This window comes from Rhododendron vialii, chromosome 13a (genome assembly GCF_030253575.1).
Source record: "Rhododendron vialii isolate Sample 1 chromosome 13a, ASM3025357v1".
NCBI classification, from domain to species: domain Eukaryota; kingdom Viridiplantae; phylum Streptophyta; class Magnoliopsida; order Ericales; family Ericaceae; genus Rhododendron; species Rhododendron vialii.
This window is the reverse complement of record NC_080569.1, coordinates 10,890,022-10,910,811: the sequence shown is the minus strand read 5'-3', so window position 1 is coordinate 10,910,811 and position 20,790 is coordinate 10,890,022. Positions and strand designations below refer to the sequence as shown.

The window sequence follows — 20,790 nt, the reverse complement described above, 5'->3', positions numbered from 1 at the left end:
AACCCTTATGTCAAACGACATTTTTCAAATTCAAACAGTCAAAAATTTCACACGGTTATGTTTTTCAAAAATTGGCATCCCACTAGCTTGATGCCAAAATTGACATGTTTAGAGCAAGCTTCAATTACACATGAACTTGGTCTAAGGAAAGGCAACTTGATTGGAACGGAGGAAGCTGTCAAAAATTTACGTTGAATATCCACCTCAAATTTGGCATGCTTCGGTTGGAGATGCTTTGAGTTCCAATCAAGTGCGTTTAAGATCAACTTTCTAGGTTCGTCTTGCACTAAAGAAAATGATCGGTATCGTTCATTTCTTTTAGGCTTTGTTTGGAACTTAGGATTAGGAAAAATAATGGAAAAGAAAATGAGGAAAAATTTTTACTATTCACAAAACTTGAATTACTATTTATTTTCTCTCCAGTCCAGACAATAGGAGAGATTTTTTTTTTTTTTTAACTTTCCTTTCTCCCAGTTTTCCTAAATTACAAAATTTACAAACAAAGCTTAAACTTGTCTACAAAATATCCATGCCAAAAATCAGGTAATCGGACTTCGGTTTTTTTTTTTTTTGTTTATAAACGAATTACTTTTGCGCAAGGAAGAAAATTACTATTGACGTTTGAAACCATAATTTGAAGTTTCTAATCATACTTGCTCAACCCTAGTTTCTCGCTCCAATCAGATGGGTCTCTCGCTGTTTGGGGTTACTGCTGCTGCACTACACTAGACCGTGCTGTTCGATCGATCCTGTTGTTCATTTCAGTACGAACAACTCAGATTTAATTCAAACTTCTATAAATCTTAATTGTACATTACTCGGTTGAAAATTCAAACTATCTATTACCAAAATGAACAACCGAATCAGCGGCACTACAGCACCCATCTCGCGCCAATGGGACCTCAACTCTGTTTGTTTGGGAGGAGAGAGAAATATATTCTACCTCAGTACCACTATCCTCGTCGTGCCGGGAAAATTAAATGAGCACACACCCTCACCCCCTCAGTTGGGTCCCAACTGAATTTCACGCTAATTCGAGATGCGAGAACACTTGTGGAGCCCAATTAAAGCATAGCAAAGCCTGAGCAAACCCTGAGTTCGAGACCCTGACCACTAGGCCAAGCTTGGTGGTGATGGTTTTATCACGGGCGGCGGGTATTGTCGCCGACGGTTCTGAGTGGGCTTACAACCCGATGTGCAGGAATAATGTGGAAGAAGATATGGTTACCATCGATTGGAGCTTCTTCTGGCATGGGAGAGGTAAATTTTTACTTAAATGCTTGAATTTCTATACTCAAATCTCCTTATTCAAACCCTGGGTCGGGCTGGAGTAGAATACTTCTGATTGTTGAACTTTTAGGGTTTGAAAATTTTTATTTTTTTGACGAAGGAAAATGATGAGTGGACTTAAACTGAGAATAATGGAAACTCCGGTTACATTTATCAACAAAAAAGGAGGAAACTCCGGCAAGTACAGATTTTGAATCAATTTGCAACAGGAATCCCCACACGGTACTGGTATTAAACTATATAAACCACCTTGGAATAACAATTATCAATGGTTGGGACAGATAGTTGCCAACTGTGAGAGAACAAGTCAGAATTGGGGAATATAAAAACAGTACTGTTGCACTCCAAAAGTGGAGTGCCAAAATCAATCTGTATTAGGAATTGATTTTGGCACTCCACTTGTTGGAGCACATCAGTAATTTTTGGAGCGCCAAAATCAATAACCTTTTTTGTATTGTAAAAAAATGTGTGATTTTGGCCTGGGGAGCATATTCGCTTTAAATTAATAATGCTGATCAATCTGCATCTTGGAGTTGAGACACACTAAAGTGTTGAATGAATCTGTGTGTGAAAACTTGATAAATAAATTGATTAATGTTTATGATATGGAAGGGTCCATATTCAATACAATTACTAATAGAATAAAATTAGGTTCTAATTTTTTATGATGCCTTGTCTCAGTAGGCAACTTTGAAAGGAGTGAGTAAGCAACAGGGGGAGGTAGTAGTATTCGTAAAACCTGAGTTTTGAATCCCATTGTCAACTCCTTGGAATGCACACAACAAACAGAATATACCTAAAAGTCCTCCATTCCTTATTGTAGTCATGAAAATGGAAAAATAAAAAACCCAAACACTGCTATCAACATTAACATCCATTCCTTATTGTACTCACTGATTTGAATTATATCCATTGACATTGCTATCAAATTATAAGTCTTGAAATATGTTGATGTTTGACAGACTAAGGAGTTGAGGTCAAAAGCTAGAAATGTTCTTAGTTTATAGATGTGTATACCAGTCTGTTTTGCTAACTATCTCAAAAGAACCAAAGAAACACTAAATTCTGGCCTAATATCTCAGGTACTCAACATGTCTTATGCATAACAAGTCTTCTGATTGAAGCTAGATCAAGACTTCGATTCCAACACCATGCCTTTCGGGAAATCGAGATTTAAAAGGTCTGCCTCCTCTTATCCCATTACTAATCGTCACCATCAAGGCCAAATCAATTTCTTCTTCTTACATTTGTCATGTCCCAATCTATTTGATTGCTGTTTTCAAAATCTATTTTCCAAAACACTATCTGAAACAAAAACACCTCCGATATTTCTTTCATTTGGTTTCAAGAATCTTCAAACATCATTTTTTTGGGTCCCCCCCCCCCCCCCAAAAGAAAAGGATACAAAACAAATCTATGTACCATAGCGATTTTGGAAATCTGTCAACCAGACAAGTTTTCTGTGGCTTTTGGAATATGAAAGCAGAAAACATAAAACCAACAGGTTATAATATTTTCAGCTATTTTCAGGGTCATAGATGATTCTGGACTAGGAAATCTCCCTACAACCCAGCAAAACCATGCAATGGTGAACCCCAAAAGATTTGGCAGAAATTCTAGGGTTCTATCAAGAGTCTTCTCTGAAGACTATGAAAAAACGAGAACAAGATCTGTAATGGACCCGAGAAGCCGTGGCGCACGGAGATGGAACCGGGTTTTCTTAGCAGCTTGTTTACTTTCTCTTGTGGTGGATCCTCTCTTCTTTTTCTTGCAGGAAATCACTCCAGAGATGTGTGTGGAAACCAGTGTTCCCTTTCAAATTGTACTTACAGTTTTGAGATCACTTGTAGATTGTTTTTATGTGATCAATATTATTGTCCACTTTCGGACTGCTTTTGTTGCTCCTTCGTCTCGCGTTTTTGGGAGAGGAGAGCTTATCATAGATTTGTGGAAGATTGCTAAACAGTACCTTAATAAAGGTTTCTGGATCGATCTCATGGCCGCACTGCCCATTCCACAGGTATTCATTCTAGTAGTTTTTCCTTGTTTTTTTGGCTTCTAAGATGACAGTTTCTTCTGTTTTCTTTGGTACCTGGTTTGAAGCATTTTTTGGAATTTGGAACTGTTTCAATAAAATGTTTCAGGTTGCAATATGGCAACCATTTATGGCTACTATTTTTTTCTTTGTTTTGCCGGCTGAACAAAAAGTATATGGTTTCTGTAACTTTTTTTTTTCTCTGGTTTCCTGTTTTTGCTTTCCAGAACACCTGCTAAACTAGTTTGGCTCACTATTTTCAAATATTGTCTTTCGAAGATGTTTATGGGAAGTCAAAATAGCACAATTTGCGGTAAAACCAAAATGTAGTTTTCGAGTTTTCCGAACATTAGACACTAAAATGAGCATCTTCGATACGGAAATGATTGCATCTGCTAAAATGTAAGTCTAAAATACTTCTCTCCTAGTTTATTTGTGCAGAAATAAAAGCATTTGGGCTTTTATTGGTGTCATTTTCATTGTTCGTTCTGTGTTTCCTGTTTTTTATTTTTAAATGCTAGCATTTGTGCGCTGAAAAATGCTTGAAAACTGTTTGCTGATTTTTTGTCGATTACAGCTCTTTCTACGAAGCTTCAACAAGATGTTTTTCAGATTTCTGAGAACTATGAAAATAAGGACGAGATCCAAAGGATTATTTGCTGGTTGAATTTGGAGTGACCATAGGACCTGTTTGGTTTGCATTGCTTGTTGTCTTATTTTCTTACTGGATCTAGACACAATGGTGTCTTACTCTGAATATGGTAGAATTCACGAACCTCATATGATATTGTATAATACACATCATCACCTGCAAGGACGAAATTAGGGAGTCTCCTTGTATTGGCAATTCTGTATAACAAAACACATTTATATTTATATTGAATTGTATTTTTTTTTTTTTTTATGGGCTAGTGAGTATGCTTAGGATTAGAGTGGAAGAAGTCATTATTTGTAATTGAGAGTGAGAGTATTGGATAAAAAAGGAGGTCGACTATAGCGAGACGAATTTTGGCAAAGACGGGATCGATTTGGTTATCAATCGGCACCTTCTGTCCTTTAAAATGAAAACCAACGTGAAAAAGAGGTCCAATCAAGAGGTCTAAATATAGACTTGTTCTTTTCCTCCTAGGGTTGACCACAGCGATATAAAAGAAAAGGGGCATCAAAAGCAAAAGGTGGGCAAGCCACATACAAATGTGTACTGTGATTGAAAAAAAAAAAAGCGGCAGAAGCAAAGACATGCGGCTGTTTTTGAGACCTATTCCTAAGGGTGATTTCTGTTAGGTCTATTGGAGGGTTTGTGGACTCAAGGCTGTTGGTGATCAAGATGACTGGGTGCGGTGTAACTTAGAACGTTGTGAGGATTTACTTCGTTTGGATAGATATATCTGTAACTGCACAATGATTATAGTGATTTGATTCCTTTCCATGGTTTTTACCCATTCATGGTTTTCCACGTATATCTTTGCGTTGTATGATTGATTGCTTGCGTAGTTTTTGCTGGTAGTATTACTTAGTGATCCGCATTCATCCTATTAGGGTTTTTCCGGATTGTTAGAGAGCCCTGATTTTTCATCACCATTCAAGAATCAATCATATCTTGCTTATCAATTTTACTTGGTCAACTACCCATTTATGTGAATTTGCAGGTGATGTTTTGGGCAGTTTTACCTAACCTAAAAGGTCCGACGATTTCCAACACAAATGCTGCCATAAGGTTCATTATCCTAATACAGTACATGCAAAGACTATTCATGGCATATCCACTCTCAATGAAGATAGCCAAGGCCACTGGGATTGTTACTGCAACAGCATGGGTTGGGGCCGCTTATAACCTCATGTTCTACATGCTGGGTAGTCATGTAAGTCTCCAAATAAGTTAAAGAAACTAAACGCTTTTCTCTCCCTTTGACATGTAAGGGTTTTGAATATCGTGGGGCTGATATTTTTTGTTTTTTCGACTCTCAGCTGCCATTACTTTTCAGTAGAATCAGTGCACTTAAAGAAATCAAAATAGCATATGCAATGGCTAGTTCGCAATACGTATCATTTCATAACCAATCCGCTATCTTGTTCATGGTGGTAGGCTCGCCATGTAAGCGTCTAGATAAGTTAAAGAAACTAGCGCCTTTTAATCTCTTGTTGTCATTATGGTTTTAAATATTAGCCAGCCAATATGTTTGTGTTTTTCCGCCACTTGGTATTGTTATGCATCATGCTGGTAGAATTCAAAATTGGCTGTGCATCGGCTGGTTCACATTATGCATCAGTACATAACCCATCTGCTATCCAGTTGATAGCTCTAGGCTTGTTCGGTACGTTTTATTTAGGACGAGAGATGATAATTCTGAAGCAAAAGCCTCTTAAAGAGGATGACACAGAGTCACAGACTTCCTAATTGAAACAAAATCCAAACACCTGCACTGCCGACTTGCACCTACTCAAACTCTTTTTCTTGTCTATCATTTTGCAAAATTCACAACTGGGCTCTCAATTCCCAATACCTATACTGTATCAGTCGATACTCTTAATACTATTATGCCGCCACTGCAATTGTTACATATTCAGAATTTCAGATACCTCAATTCAAAACTTCATGCAAATCTACAATTTTATTTTCCATTTTGTTGTGATAATATAGGTTGTGGGAGGAACTTGGTACCTTTTGTCGATAGAGAGAGAAGAAGCCTGTTGGAGGAGTGTTTGCGACCAAGAAAACTCGATTTCTTGTACTTACAGCTACTTCGACTGCAGCACGATCAATGACCCCAATAGAACTGCTTGGTTTCTTTCAAGCAATGTCACAACCGACTGTAACCCAATTAATACCTATTATCAGTGGGGTATATATGGTCCTGCAGCACAATTTGGGATTACCTCTGGCCTTTTCTTCAACAAGTTCTTCTCCTGCCTCTGGTTTGGCCTGAGGAATCTGAGGTAAAAATAGTTTCTAGAACTTGTCAATAGAACACTTAAATCAAAAGCAAAAGTTTTTTTGAGTGTGTAATTGGTGTATGTAATTATTTGTACAGCTCTACTGGACAGAATCTCTCAACTAGCATTGACATTGGAGAGAATATTTATTCCTGCCTTATTGCAACTGTTGGGCTGATTCTCCTTGCCTTGCTCATCGGGAATATGCAGGTTTGTTGATTAATAGGAAATGAAACTATTATAGAAACTTTGGGATGCTTGTCTCTCAATGCCAAGATGTGTCGATCAGACAGTCTAGTCCAAGGTATGTGAGATAAAGGTTGGGTTGTTCATAATCTGTGATCCCTGCTGAGGCAGAGGTACCTACCTACCCCTCTCATGGGTCATGGCAAGTATTGGACCGTCCGTTCCCCATTCAGGGGATAGAATTCAGGTTAACTTACAAGGTTATGATAAAGTCTGAGTACATTTGATTAGGGTTCTTAAAGGGGGGCGGTATTTTAGTGTGGTGGGGATTACTTGGTCAATGATCAAAAAGAAAATAGTGCCAAAATAAATAAATAATACTAAGTCTTAGCCTTCTGAACTCAACAAATTTTCCTAAATAATATTGTCTAAAGGGGAGTAAGTTTTTTGACTGGCAGATGTATATCATGTCGGCAACAGCGCGATTAGAGGAGTGGAGGCTCAGGAGAGCTGATACAGAGCAATGGATGCACCACAGGCAACTACCGCAGGAACTAAGACAGTACGTGCGGAAATATGATCAATATAAGTGGGTTGCCACTCAAGGAGTTGATGAAGAAGCTATTCTCAAAGACCTCCCTACTGATCTTCGACGACAAATTAAACGCCACCTATGTCTCAACTTAGTTCGACGAGTAAGTCCACTACTATTATTCAATGAGCTTAGTATCAAGATAAATAGCATATGTAACCGTATATATTTTGCCTTTTTTCACCTTCTTTGTGTTTTTAATCAACTTACGGACTGTGTCCATGTGTGGTGTTCAATTTTTGAAAAGTAGTGGAACCCAATACGCCATGTGAGGAGACACATAGGAAATGAACCTTTCGTTTAAATATTCTGATGATGTACAGCACCAGTACTATTAGTTCTTCATGGATTACGATTTGCCAATGCAATAGGTCGCGTTGTTTGATCACATGGATGATCGGATGCTAGACTCAATATGCGAGAGGCTGAAGCCCACCCTATGCACCAAAGACACATTCCTAGAAAGAGAGGGTGACCCCGTTACTGAAATGCTATTCATAATCCGAGGCCACCTCGATTCGTACACCACCAACGGCGGCCGCACTGGTTTCTTTAACTCATGCTGGATTGGCCCCGGCGACTTCTGTGGCGAGGAACTCCTAACGTGGGCTCTCCACCCGCACCCAAACGGAATCCTCCCCTCTTCCACGCGCACTGTCAAGGCCATTTCTGACGTTGAGGCATTTGCACTCGTGGCAGAGGACATAAAATTTGTGGCGTCGCAGTTTAGGAGGCTACATAGCAAGCAAATAAGGCACAAGTTCCGCTTCCACTCACACCAATGGCAGACGTGGGCCGCGTGTTACATACAGGCCGCATGGAGGAGGTATAAGAAGCGGAAGGAACTGGCGGAGCTTCATTTGAAGGAACACAAAGGCTTGGGGTCGTTCATGGATTTGGGTGTGAATGGAGAGGAGGTATCGGGGTCCCAATCGAGGTCGGGGTTAGCATGGTATGCGGCGAGGTTGCGGATGAGTACAAGGAGTAGCGGCTTTGGGTCGGACTCGGGCCTTATGAGTCCGCAGCCGAAGCCAGCGGAGCCTGATTTTTATGAAGACTGAGGACGATAAATAGGTTTAGAAGCTTCAATTCTGTCTTTCCTGTTGAATTGGCCATACAAGTGGACATTTGACATTGTACAAAACTCCTACAAAAAGAACTTAGCAGAATTCTGGACAATTTTGCAATTGTTAACCATAGTTGTGGACAAATTTGACCTCCAGTTGAAAGGTGTGAATCTGGACTGTCCAGTGTTGTTTCATTGACAGTTTTATGCTTTCTTTTCACGTGTCCTATCTTTTCTGTTGTCAAACTTCTGTGGGTAAAATCTGTGTGTAAATCTTGGAATTTCTTTGTCTAGTTATAGCATTTCCTCCTAACAAATGAATAGTTGCCATAAATGATCAAGTGGCAACAAAGAGAGAAACTGAATAAGTTATTCACGGTTCTGCGCAATTTTAGCCGTCTATTTCGGCAATCAATGGTAACTATTTTAGCGAATAGTTTTTTAAAATCCAGATCATCCAAAATACTTTTGGACACGCGTCATTGAGCATTGTAAACTTTATTTACGGATTTCTCCGTAAAGAAGTTTTTCTCGGCCAAAAAACACTTTGGAAAGCACTGAAAAACTCAATTTCACCACAGATGTACAAATTAAGGCCTTGAAATATACGAGTAACACGCAGAGACTTGGTTCAATTTTGATATTAAAACGCCCTAAAAAATATGTACAACCCAGCAAATCTCAAATTTCCCTTTACGTATTTTCAAGTGATCAAATTATATTGAAGCCCCATTCCTTCAATCCTCTTCTGGCTTCGGTAACGGGCTAAGCACCCCTGATTCCGACCCGTAACGCTTGCTCCTAATGTCTGATATAAGCATTGACGCAAAATGGGCCAAGCCAGACCCCGGTCGGGCCACAAGAACCTCCCCGCGGCCTGACCCGGAACTCCCGGGCGAGCCCTAACCACCCTGCATAGCACTAAGCTCGCGGAACTCCTTCCTCCTTTTGTACCTTCGCCAGGCCGCTGGGTACGCCACTGGTGCGAGTAGAACCGAAACTTGTGCCTAAGCTTCTTGCTGTGCAGCATGTGGAACTGCGACGCCACGAACCTCAAGTCCTCTGCTCCCAGACCAAATGCCTCCGCGTCCGAACTGGCCTTCACGGTGCGCGTGGACGACGGGAGGACGTCGCTTCGATGCTTCTTGAGGGCCCACGTAAGCAGTTCCTCGCCGCAGAAGTCGCTCGGGACGATCCGGCAGGAGTCGTATAACCCAAGTTGGCCGCCGTTGGTGGTGTGGGAGTCGAGGTGGCCCCGGATTATGAAGAGCATCTCGTTGAGCGGGTCACCTTCGCGTATTACAAACATGCCTTCGGTCCGAAGTCTTGGCTGTAGCCGCTCGCATATCGAATCCAACATCCGATCATCCATCTCCTCCAATAAGGGCACCTGCAATGCAATTTTAGAGAACAGTAATACTACTAAAGTTTCAGGTGGCACTGGGGCTACATCCGGTTATTATCTTTAAGGCCGCGGAATTAGTTGAAGTGCACGCAAGCTGTCTAGACGATGATGATTCTTACGTATGTTGCTGGGGTGATGTAAGCTGACTAGACGATGATGAGGTGATTTATATGCTTTTAGCACAAATCTTAGGAGGGCAATAATTGCTTTTCCGAAAATCTTAAATGGACGAATGGTAGATTTTTATGAAAAAGATCGATGTTGGGCGGACAAATCTAGCTATATGGTTTTAAAGTACTTGAAACCTCGACTAATTTTTAGGATCTTGAATTAAACAAGATGTTATATATAGGTAGATAAATGAGGGGCCGCGCGGGGGTTCTTACACGTCGAACAAGATTGAGGTACAAATGGCGTTTGATTTGGTGGCGGAGACCTTTGGGAAGGTCAGAGAGTAGGGTTTCTTCATCAACTCCGTAAGTAGCCACCCACTTGTACCTATCGTATCTGTGCACCGATTCTCTTAGTTCTTGGGGGAGTTGCCTGTGATGCATCTAGGGCTGCAAACGAGCCGAGTCGAGCCGAGTTTTAGAGTGTTCGAGCTCGGCTCGCTAAAAATTTAGTTGGCTCGAGCTCGGCTCAAGCTCGTGACGAGTTGCAGGACTCGAGCTCGAGTTCGGCTCGTTTATGAAACAAATATATATAAATATATATAATATAATCGAGCTCGCGAGCCAATTCGAGCCGAGTTTCGACTAGCTCGAGCTCGTTCGTTTGTGTCTCGAACCGAGCCGAGCCGAGCCGTTATCGAGCCGAGCTCTGAGCCGCTCGTGAGCGGCTCGGATCGTTTGCAGCCCTAGATATATCCAGTGCTCTTTGTCGCTCTTCTTGACGAGAAATTATTCGTTACCCTTGGGGCAACACGTTACTTTTGATAGGTATTGCCTTCCACCAATCAAAATTTGCCTTGTGGGTAAAGTAGCTAGTTACCACCGACATACATTTTCTCTCTCCACTGAAATTCTGAAACACAACATTCTCTCTCTAAAAATAGGCGTCTACATCCAAAGTTGTTCTCTTAAAATAAGCCACTTGACTTATTTTTTTTGTCTTTATTCAAATTTTTTTTGCATTTGTTAGTTTATCGTCAATTTTTTGGAGATTATTGTTTCGTCAGGATGAGAGGAATCTAAAAAGTAAAAAATTACGATTGAAACTTAATTTTTTTGAATAAAGACAAAAATAAGCCAATTTTTTCGTCTTTATTAAAAAAAATTAAATTTCGATCATAATTTTTTACTTTTTAGATTCCTTTCATTAGGACGAAGTAATAATCCTCAAAAAATTAACGAAAAACTAACAAATTAAATTTTTTTTGAATAAGGACAAAAAAATAAGCCATTTGACTTATTTAGCAGAACTTACCCAAGTTCTCTAAATCAAAAGAAAAAGGCTTTCCGCTAAAATTTTGGGCTTTTTTATTTTATTTTATTCTTATTCAGATTTTGTTTGCGTTCTTTAACGTTGCGCCTAATTTTTTTGAATTATTGATTTGTTTCGTCAAATGGAAATCGAAAAATTAAAAAATTACTAAAAAATTAGGCGATTTCTTTTGATTCAGAGAACTTGGGTAAGTTCTGCTAAATAAGTCAAATGGCTTATTTTTTGTCCTTATTCAATTTTTTTTTAAATTTGTTAGTTTTTCGTTAATTTTTTTTGAAGATTATTGCTTTGTCGTGACCAAAGGAATCTAAAAAGTAAAAAATTATGATCGAAATTCAATTTTTTTTGAATAAAGACGAAAAAATTGGCTTATTTTTGTCTTTATTCAAAAAAATTGGGTTTCAATCGTAATTTTTTACCTTTTAGAATCCTCTCGTTATGATGAAGCAATAATCTCCAAAAAATTGACGATAAACTAACAAATGCGAAAAATATTTGAATAAAGACAAAAAAATAAATTAAGTGGCTTATTTTAAGAGAACAACTTTGGATGTAGGCGCCTATTTTTAGAGAGAGAATGTTGTGTTTCAAAATTTCAGCGGAGAGAGAAAATGTATGTAAGTGGTAACTGGCCACTTTACCCATAAGGCAAATTTTGATTTGTTAAAAGGCAACAGTTGTCAAAAGTGACGTGTTGCCTCAAGGGCAACGAATAATTTCTCCTTCTTGACCCTCCACTCCTCTATCCGCTGATTAGTCGATAGAAGGTATCCTGAATGCAGTTGCCATGCAGTACCCCAATTACAAACAGAAGTGTGTCTATATATATATATAGACACACACAACATGCATAAAATTAAAACTGTAATTTTTCTATAATACAGTAATTAAGAATGTTAATTATCATTATGTGGTCTATTAATTAATGTGATCATGAATTAGTAGTAAGTACAGTAGTATTTACTATTTCCTCCGTTCTTTTTTAAATGTCCCGCTTCGTAATTCCAACTTATTAAAAAAATATCATCATTACATATTTCACATCAACTTTTACCTCCATTTTTTCTACTTACCCTCTATGGAAACATCATCATTACACTTTTACTCATTAATTTTTCAAAATGGAATCTACTTTTATGGGCAAAATAGAAAATGTACCCACTTTTACCCACTAACTTTACAAAATGAACACTTATTAAAGAACAGCCTAAAATGAAATACTAGATATTAAAAAGGGGACGGAGGGAGTACTGTTTGCCTCCATATTCCCGATAAGCAATGATAAGTTAAGCAGGCCGAGAATCACAATGATGGTGCTATAGATATTCTCTCCAATAAATATGCTTGTGGTCAGATTCTGCCCTTGGGTGCTGCAATTGCAATTGCATGCATGCACATACATGAGTACATCTTATTTTTGTCACATGACATGGATAGTACAAAACACATGCAGAGTCAAACTCCTTTCGTTTCAAAATGAGTGACCTTTTTGGAAAAGCGCGTTATTTTTAAATGCTTATATCTTTCAATATGAGTGTTAAAAAATATGCAATATGGATCTTGTTTGATAGATTTTAATTAGTTCTACTAAACAAAGTTTTCAAAATCACATAAAACTTCATAAATCGAAAGATATAAGCATTTTAAAATGGCACGGAATCCCAAAAAAGTCACTCATTTTGGAACGGAAGGAGTAGCATATACGCAAGAAATAACGAAAGTGCTCTCCTTTGGAGGAGGGCAAGAGGGTAATTCCGCGTACCAACGAAGTTGCTCTACTAATTATACTTTGTTTTTGATAACGACGTCTAATCCTGCAAGTTGGGGACTAATCCTACCGTACACTTTCGTTGCGGGGGTCTCTATTAAAGTCATAGCCAGAGACGACTGGACATGGAGCAATCCATGGTCACATGAACACACTAATTTTTTATTTTTTTTTGCTTAGAATACATGTAAAAATTATTTGCTAGTCTTGTTTTGAACACCCAACTCAAATATCAATGAACACCAAATTCTAATAATCTTGAACATCTAACGTACCGAAAAACAATTGAACACCCAACAACTAATTAGAACACTCAATTACAATCCAATTACAGCCCATCAATTTAGGCAATTCATACTTGAACACCTAACACATTATTTCAAACAAAACTCGCAATCCTAATGGAAAAAAAATCATAGTAGCGCCGAGCAAAAAAAAAAAAATCATAGTAGTAAAAAAATAAAGAGAAAAAGAAGTATCTAGTGGTTTATGTATCATGCTCTGCGTTCTCTATCTATCTCCATTGTCAATGGTATAATTCGTGGCAATAACTACTTTATTATTTTTTGTCTAGTTAGCTTGTAGAATTACAGACAAAGTTGTAAAAAAAATCAACTACATTGCAAAATCCTGTTAACTTGAATGATATTCCTTCGACTTTAAGGCGACAATAAAAAATCTCATCATGTCATCCAAACAAACAACATATTTTCGAAAAGGTCAGTCTCAATACTGTCTACTACGCATTACTACTACGTAAAAAAAGTTTAAATTTTTGTTTAATAATATAGTGTATATTTTTAAGTTCTTATTTTGCCTTGTAGTTAATTATTTTAGAATAGAGGTTACGTTTTTTTATCCGTACTATTTATGCTCCCTCCGTCCCTAAATAAGTGTCCAGCGCGCAAAACTAAGCCTTACAAAATATGCATGTTTTTCATTGAAAAATTCATTCTTTTTTCACAATCTAATAGAACTCATTGCTATCTATTGATTTGTAAAAAAAATTTGATTTTTTTAACGAAACAAATGAATCTTTTTGAAGACCTAGATTTGCGCGTTGGACACTTATTTAGAGACGGAGGGAGTACTAATATACGAGGTTTTTCATATATATTATTGGTCAATACACCAGCTAGTAGTAGGGCTACTCGCGGTCCGATTTGGTTCGGATTTTTAGGAATCCGAGGACCGAACCGCTAGTCACGGTTTTTAAAAAATGAAATCCGTGTCTAGACCAAAAGTCCTACGATCCGGTTCCAATCCGATCTGTGACTCACGGATCGATTACGGTTTTGTCCACGGATTTTAGCAAAAATAAATCTCAAGCATTTATCCCACAATAAAAGAGAAGACGGTGACATTCAGAATTAAGTTTAACACCACCAGAAAATACTTGTTACATAAACCACCAAAGGCTTACTTTAGAAATCAAATTCAAAAGAATCTAAAACACTAGTAGGATTGTCTCATTATAGTAAATTACATAACATAAAAGAACCGAAAAAAAAACGAACTACTGAAACTCAACTAGGGTTACTCGTAATTTATACGAAAAAACTACGATTTACTCCTTATATTTTATATTCATCTACATTATATCCCATTATTAAGATAAAATACTAAAATTGGTGGAAAAAAGTATTAACATTATTAACAATTTGTTATATAAATACACACACACACACACACACACACACACACACACATATATATATATATTATTTATATAAAATAAATATCTCACGGTCCGGTTCGGTTAATCCACGGTTTCGTAATGAAAATCTGTGGACCAAATCGCAAGTCACGGTTTTCTAATTTTTCAATCCGTGTCCGGACCATTAATCCACAGACAAAATTCAAAAGGTATGGATCGGTTCGGTCCGGACTGATTTCACGGTTCACCGAATTTTTTGAGCAGCCCTAGCTAGTAGAGTTAAAGGTAATTTATGAACACCCTATTATAAATCTTTGGAGCCGCCACTGGTCATAGCAAAGCACTGCATTAATTGACTGACTCTCTGACTCTAAAGGAGTTAATAACACCTAAAATATTTCGATTTTAAGATATTAAGAGAGAGCAAAATCCCTAAGTCTCGGACCAATCCCTGTCCCTTTGTAGTTGTCTTGTTTGCGCTCTTGTGTGATGTTCTATCTTCGTTTTGGTTAAACAAAATTTACCTTAGCCCCCAAAATAGAACGAAAGTGCTATCCAATAAGATATACTCATCCCCTTGACATGCCTTACATTCCTAATGATGCGACAAGAAATATCACTTTAATTTGCGTCACTGTGGTCAAGAACTTTTTAGTTTTTGGTAAGTTCGGTCAATTAGAACTTTGTGTAAAGGTTTTATAAGAATATTAATTTCCTCGATCGTGGGATTATCGGTTAACGTTTCTGTTAATTAGGTTATATACGCTACTCCTTAAGGTTTTAAATAGAGGTAGCAAGCCGCGCAACGGTAATGATAGCCATGAAGTGATAGCAACAGCGTCAAATAATACGTGGTGAGAATCGGATTTAGCGAGTGTGTGTGTGTCTATATGTGTGTGTGTGTGTGTATATATATATATATATATTTTAAAGTTTGGAGCTGGAGAATTTAAAATAGTTCTTCTAGTCGTCAAAAATCGAACGTGGAGTGGATAGAAAATAACATATACAAAGCAATACGTGTTGAGTATCAATAGAGTGCAACTGTACCAGACGGATGAAAAATCGATAAGCTACGTACGTAATGACCGCTAGTTTAAACCTTGTTTGCTGCTCTTTGTTTCCGGGCTTTCCTGAGGTCTCTAATAGCCTTCCTTCTGCTCGCAGCTGGTGCATTTGTTATCGAACAATTATGCTACGTTGCTTCACATGTCTACAGAGGCTAAAGTGGTTTGTGCCTAAATTTTTTGCGTTTGGTGTAATTGCATGTACGTTTAGCCATTGAAAGTAGGTGCAGTGGTTGGTACTTGACACTCCGTAGGCCAAACCAAAGAGAGTGGAAGTATCTCTGCAAGAACAAAGACGAGGTGACCCCAGCAACCACACCGGGGGCGTATATTCCATAAGGGTAAGTACCACCAATTCCTGCATAACAAACGTTAGACATATTGCTTGCTTGGATCCAAGCTTCCCTCGTTGGGTCCCCTATCGCCCTGCAGTTAAAGTAGTCGTAGCTACATGTTGTGTTACTCCTGATCGCATGCGCTTTTCCAGCATGTTGCCTCGCGTTGTATTGATAAGAGGTACAAAACACTCCCCATAACCTGATGTCAAACACAATGTACTGGATTGATTTAGATAGAAGTATTAGGATACAAATTTATAAAAATATGTTGCGGTGCACTCATTCTGAGAGTATTAATTAAATGATGCATGAGCACGGTCGGATCAAGTGTAGTGATCGTGAAGTACTAAAAAACTAAAGGGGTAGACTTTATGAACTTGAAAATGGTGGTTTTTCTAGAGCTCCACATTTCCATGCTTTTTTATCTTTTGTATCTGTGTGATCAATTTCTAGTAATCGAATATTAGATCTGTCTTCAATCATTTCCCGCCCATACGTACCCTCAATAATTGGCCAGGGACTAGACATGGATTCTGTTATTGTTGTGTGGTGATGAAGTACATACTTACATGGCTTGACAACAAGTAAAGCATGAGGTTATAAGCAGCTCCAAGCCAGGCTTTCTGGACGACGATACCCGTGGCCTTGGCAATTTGGATACTGAGTGGGTATGTGCTTGACCGATTCCTAATCCTAAAATAATGGGTTGCCCCAAGCGTAAGGCTGAAACCGATGTAGCACAATATCCGGTAAGTCCGGAGTCGAATCCACTGAGATGGTGATGTGTGCTAACTAAAAACTCGGGTTGTTATAATTTAAACGGGCTCTTAGGTGGCCACCCTTTGTCGTTTTGATTGAGATTAACTAAAATCTAGAAATTGATTGCAACTTTCAGAAAATTAAAAGGAGGCACGGTCGTAGGGTTCATAGCACTTGTAACTAGTTCGGATTAACCTGCTTTGTTTGAAGTTCTTAAAAACGTTTAATTTTAGATTGAAAAAGATACCCCGCAAGATGCGAGACCCTATGGTCGCCGTATACCCATGCGCAGCGAAGAACGAGTTTTGGACCCCCATTCTCCCGTTCACATGGGCTCCGACAATGCCTGGGTTCGTCCGCGGGAAGTATTTTCCAATCTAAAATCATTTTTACATTGTTTGATAAAAGGAGCAGTGCCCGAACTAATCACAGTGTGCTAATCATCCTGCAACCCTACCCATACGACTGCTCACTCATTATTAGAAATAAAAGGAAAGGAACTCTAGAATTAATCATGCTTTTAAAACGCAAGATAAAAATAAATAAATAAAAGATCTAAGTTAAACAGGAATCAACGAACAACTTTTATAAAGAACAAAAATTAAAACGAGTTATTGAAGTGCGAGTAATTAAACAAAACTTCAAATAACTTAAAAAGAAATCAAACTCGAAAGAAAAAACAAGTTATGAACTGCTAGAACAATACTCGGAACAAAACCTCCTGATGGCAGCCTGCGTTCTTTTTCTTCCTCCCCTCGAAAAGTGATCTCGGCAGCTGCTTTTGTTTACTGTTAAATCCTCGGGTCCAAAAAAGATCCCTAAACAATAAAACCCTTGGTGCTTTTATACTCTGTAATAGGCCGTGTAAAACATGAAAAGCCCATTTTATTTATTCTCCTCTTGGCCCACTATAGCAAAGCCAATACATGTGTGCCTTTTTTTCATTGGATCCACAAGTCCAATTTTATTCTATGCAAGTACATTGTGATTTCCTATGCCAAATCAACAGCCAATGAATTGGCCATGGCAAAGTCAATTACGTCGATGGCATGTGTTGCAAAGCCTTAATCATGCTTCAACCAAACCATTTATTCTTAATTTCCAATCAGAGCTCAGAACAACCGTCTGGAATTAATTTGTTCACCGGATATGCTTTCGCACCAAATTAAATTGAACTTTGCGCTTTAGCTGCAAATATTATCCATCGGCTCCGAGAGTCCTGAAACACAATTAACAGGTATCAAAACCCAAATAGCGCGCTAAACGGACATAACAAGTCTAAGTTAAGGAGCGTAAATAGGCATATTTACGTACCTATCAGTATGCTATGGTTAGCCTCTGAAAGTAGGGTATCAACATCAGGTACCGTAGAGAACTTCCGGAGCCTGAAGTCGTTGAACCTTTTAAATTAGGTAAGATGCATCAAATCATCACCTGGAATTAAATAATTAATATACGTAATTACTGTATTAATTAAGATAAAATCAGTTGCTAAACAGAACTAAACTGTCTTGAAAGATCACTCGTAATAGTGATATAGTGTATGATGACGACGATGGTGATACAGGATCATTAATTTGTGCCGGTATAAATATACTAAATATTAACTGAGGAAATTAATACTAGTAATACTTTATTAGGTTTTGAGATTTGAGAATTGGGTTATAGGCCGTGTGCTGAGTCGAAAACAGTGAAAAACATCATTTGAATTCAGTTTTTTTATGTGAGAAAGACGAAAACACTTTTGATGGAAACAAATTTAAAACATTCTCAATCAAAAATTTTGTACTGAAATCGCACCCAAAATCGAAAGACCTCTTTTTGGTGTTCATGCAAAGTGAGTTACTTTAAAAAAAAAAAAGGAAAAGAAAAGAAAATTGCGAACACAGTTTTTGAAACAAGTTTCATGTGCGGGTCTAAAAACTGATGACAACGAATACTATCAGACCTTCAAATTAGTAGTTCAAACATAGAACAAGATGAAGAGGCAGACAAACAAAAATAAAAAAAAAAAAAAAATCAAGTTTTAAACGTCGAAGCAAAAATGAATACCTGAGGGTACGGTAGCGCAACCAGAAAATCGTACCAGAAACCATTTCTAAGGTAGCGTGACGAGATCTTCCACGGATCGATAACCAGCTCTCCTCTCCCAAACACGCGCGACGATGGACCGACATAAGCCGTTTTCGACTGCACAACGATATTGATCACGAAGAACAAATCAGTAATCGATCGAAGAACTGTGAGCGCAATTTGTAGGACCCCCGCCCCGGTGTCGAGGCAGAATTCATTGGGGTTCACCACCGGCAGGAAAAAGAAAAGGGGGTCCACAATCAAACACACCAAGCAAGCTAGAAAGAAAACCTTGCTCCATCGCCGGATAAACTGTCTCCGGGGGTTGATTACGGTCTTCTTCTTCATCTTTCCAAAGTCTTCCGAGAAGACTCACGATAGTGCCTTAACACTCAGGGATTTTCCGTTGCACCTGAATTTGATGGTGTCGCCGCCGCGGTCGACTTGGGTTTTTGGAAAAATCTCGGGTTTGGATTGATATCGGGTTCTGGAAATACACAGACGATCAGAAGAAACAATATGTAAGAACATACAATACAATAAAATACAATAGCAATGAATTTTGTTCGATCCGGTAAATGGATTCGAAACCCGTTGTTAAGGAAATTGAGAGAGGAAATACCTGATGGAACTCGAATTCGGAAGACTCATGGTGATGATCAAATGAAGCTTAATTACTTGTGTCAAATACTACATATTTATATCAGGAGGTATATAGCCATGGATATTGTTTTTTGTGTTTGTATCCTTAACGAACTTCCTAGGTTACGCAATAGGCGACTACACCAGTAAGAATGTCAATAATGCTAATGTTTTTTGTCTTCTACTCCCTCCGTTCCCTTATTATTGTCCAGTATTTCATTTTGAGCTGTCCCTTAATAAGTGTCAATTTGGTAAAGTTAGTGGGTAAAAGTTGGTACATTATCTATTTTGTCCCTAAAAGTAGATTCCATTTTGAAAAGTTAGTGAGTAAAAAGTGTAATGATGATGGGTAAGTAGGAAAAGTGGAAAAAAAAATTGATGTGAAAAGTATAATGATAATATTGTTTTAATAAATTAAAATTACGAAGTATGACATTTAAAAAGGAACGGAGGGAGGAAGTATCTCCAATGGGGTATTTTAAAATTTGAGGAGGGCGGCAGTTTTATATTAAATTAAAAAAGGGACCTCCTTGAACGTTACTTGGGCCTGGGGCCTGGACCTTGTTGTAGTGCTAGGGTGCTAGTACAATGCAAAGTAGCAGTCACCTTCTAATAAGGGATTTTTTATTGAGTTATAAGTTAAAGATTTCTATTTTTTCGATCAAATTTTGATACTAATTCAAACCGCTCAATGTGATTAAAGCATAATTTTAAGGATACATGCGAGAAACCAGTAAAAAATAAGACCGGGAAGGGCTTGATCCTAATAGTTTTTTACAAAAATTCATTTATAGCGTTTAAATAATTTTTATGAAAAACTGTTCGGATCAAGCCCTTTCCGGTCATATTATTTGCTGATTTCTTGATGAATACCCTTAAAACCATGTTTTAAACACATTGAACAGTTCAGATCATCAAAATTTGAGCGGGAACGATGTTATACTCATTAGGTCCTTAACTTAACAACTTAAGAGATCCCTTAATAGAAGCTCACCGTGCAAAGTTGTAGTAGATTAATATCAACCTTTTTGAATCATTTTAAATTCATTACATTTCATAGAAACTCACAATATGTGTACTTGAATTTTCAAGAAATTCGCAATATTAGCATATAAATTTGTAAATCAAGACGAAACTAACAACGTGCAAATGTTATAAATTCAAGGTTGATTTAATAGATTTATGTGAAAATATGCTTAATTTTTATAAAAAAAAGAGAGTTAAGATTAAGATAAATATTGTGAATTTATATCCAAATGTTTTGAATTTCTGCATAATCTTGGAGATGTAGAGTGTAAACATCCAAATATGAAATGTGTAACTTACATGCAACATTTTCCATTATCTATATATTTTATATGAAAGTATTTCCTAGTATCTTTTTTTAGGAAAGTATTTCCTTGTAGAAAATTGAAACCATACAATTTCAAGGGGTTTGACCAAGTGGGTATGAGAAATAGTTAAATGGCTTGTCCCCAAGAGGTCATAAGTTTAAATCTCACGAAGGCCAAAATTTTCATACCTTGAAGGTTTGC

The 20,790-nt window shown here is 37.8% G+C and overlaps 1 protein-coding gene and 1 pseudogene across 1 annotated transcript; one reads left to right on the top strand and one right to left on the bottom strand.

Annotated features, from left to right (window-relative positions):
* Window positions 1–913: 913 nt before the first annotated feature.
* Window positions 914–8,298, top strand: LOC131314921 (protein CNGC15b-like). Its single transcript, XM_058343851.1, has 8 exons — window positions 914–1,260; window positions 2,373–2,470; window positions 2,821–3,310; window positions 4,975–5,187; window positions 5,967–6,262; window positions 6,358–6,469; window positions 6,904–7,140; window positions 7,409–8,298. The coding sequence occupies exons 2-8, from the start codon at window positions 2,442–2,444 to the stop codon at window positions 8,096–8,098; spliced, it is 2,067 nt and encodes a 688-aa protein (XP_058199834.1). The 5' UTR covers window positions 914–1,260; window positions 2,373–2,441; the 3' UTR covers window positions 8,099–8,298.
* A 707-nt stretch (window positions 8,299–9,005) lies between these two features.
* LOC131313868 (protein CNGC15c-like) lies at window positions 9,006–19,264 on the bottom strand (annotated as a pseudogene).
* Between the last annotated feature and the right edge of the window lie 1,526 nt (window positions 19,265–20,790).

Bases quoted from the DNA above. Each gene is read 5' to 3' on its own strand.
- LOC131314921 (XM_058343851.1), top strand. From the start codon at position 2,442: ATGCCTTTCGGGAAATCGAGATTTAAAAG. The intron at 5,188-5,966 runs GTAAGTCTCCAA...GTGATAATATAG, and splicing joins TCTACATGCTGGGTAGTCAT to GTTGTGGGAGGAACTTGGTA. The intron at 7,141-7,408 runs GTAAGTCCACTA...CCAATGCAATAG, and splicing joins GTCTCAACTTAGTTCGACGA to GTCGCGTTGTTTGATCACAT.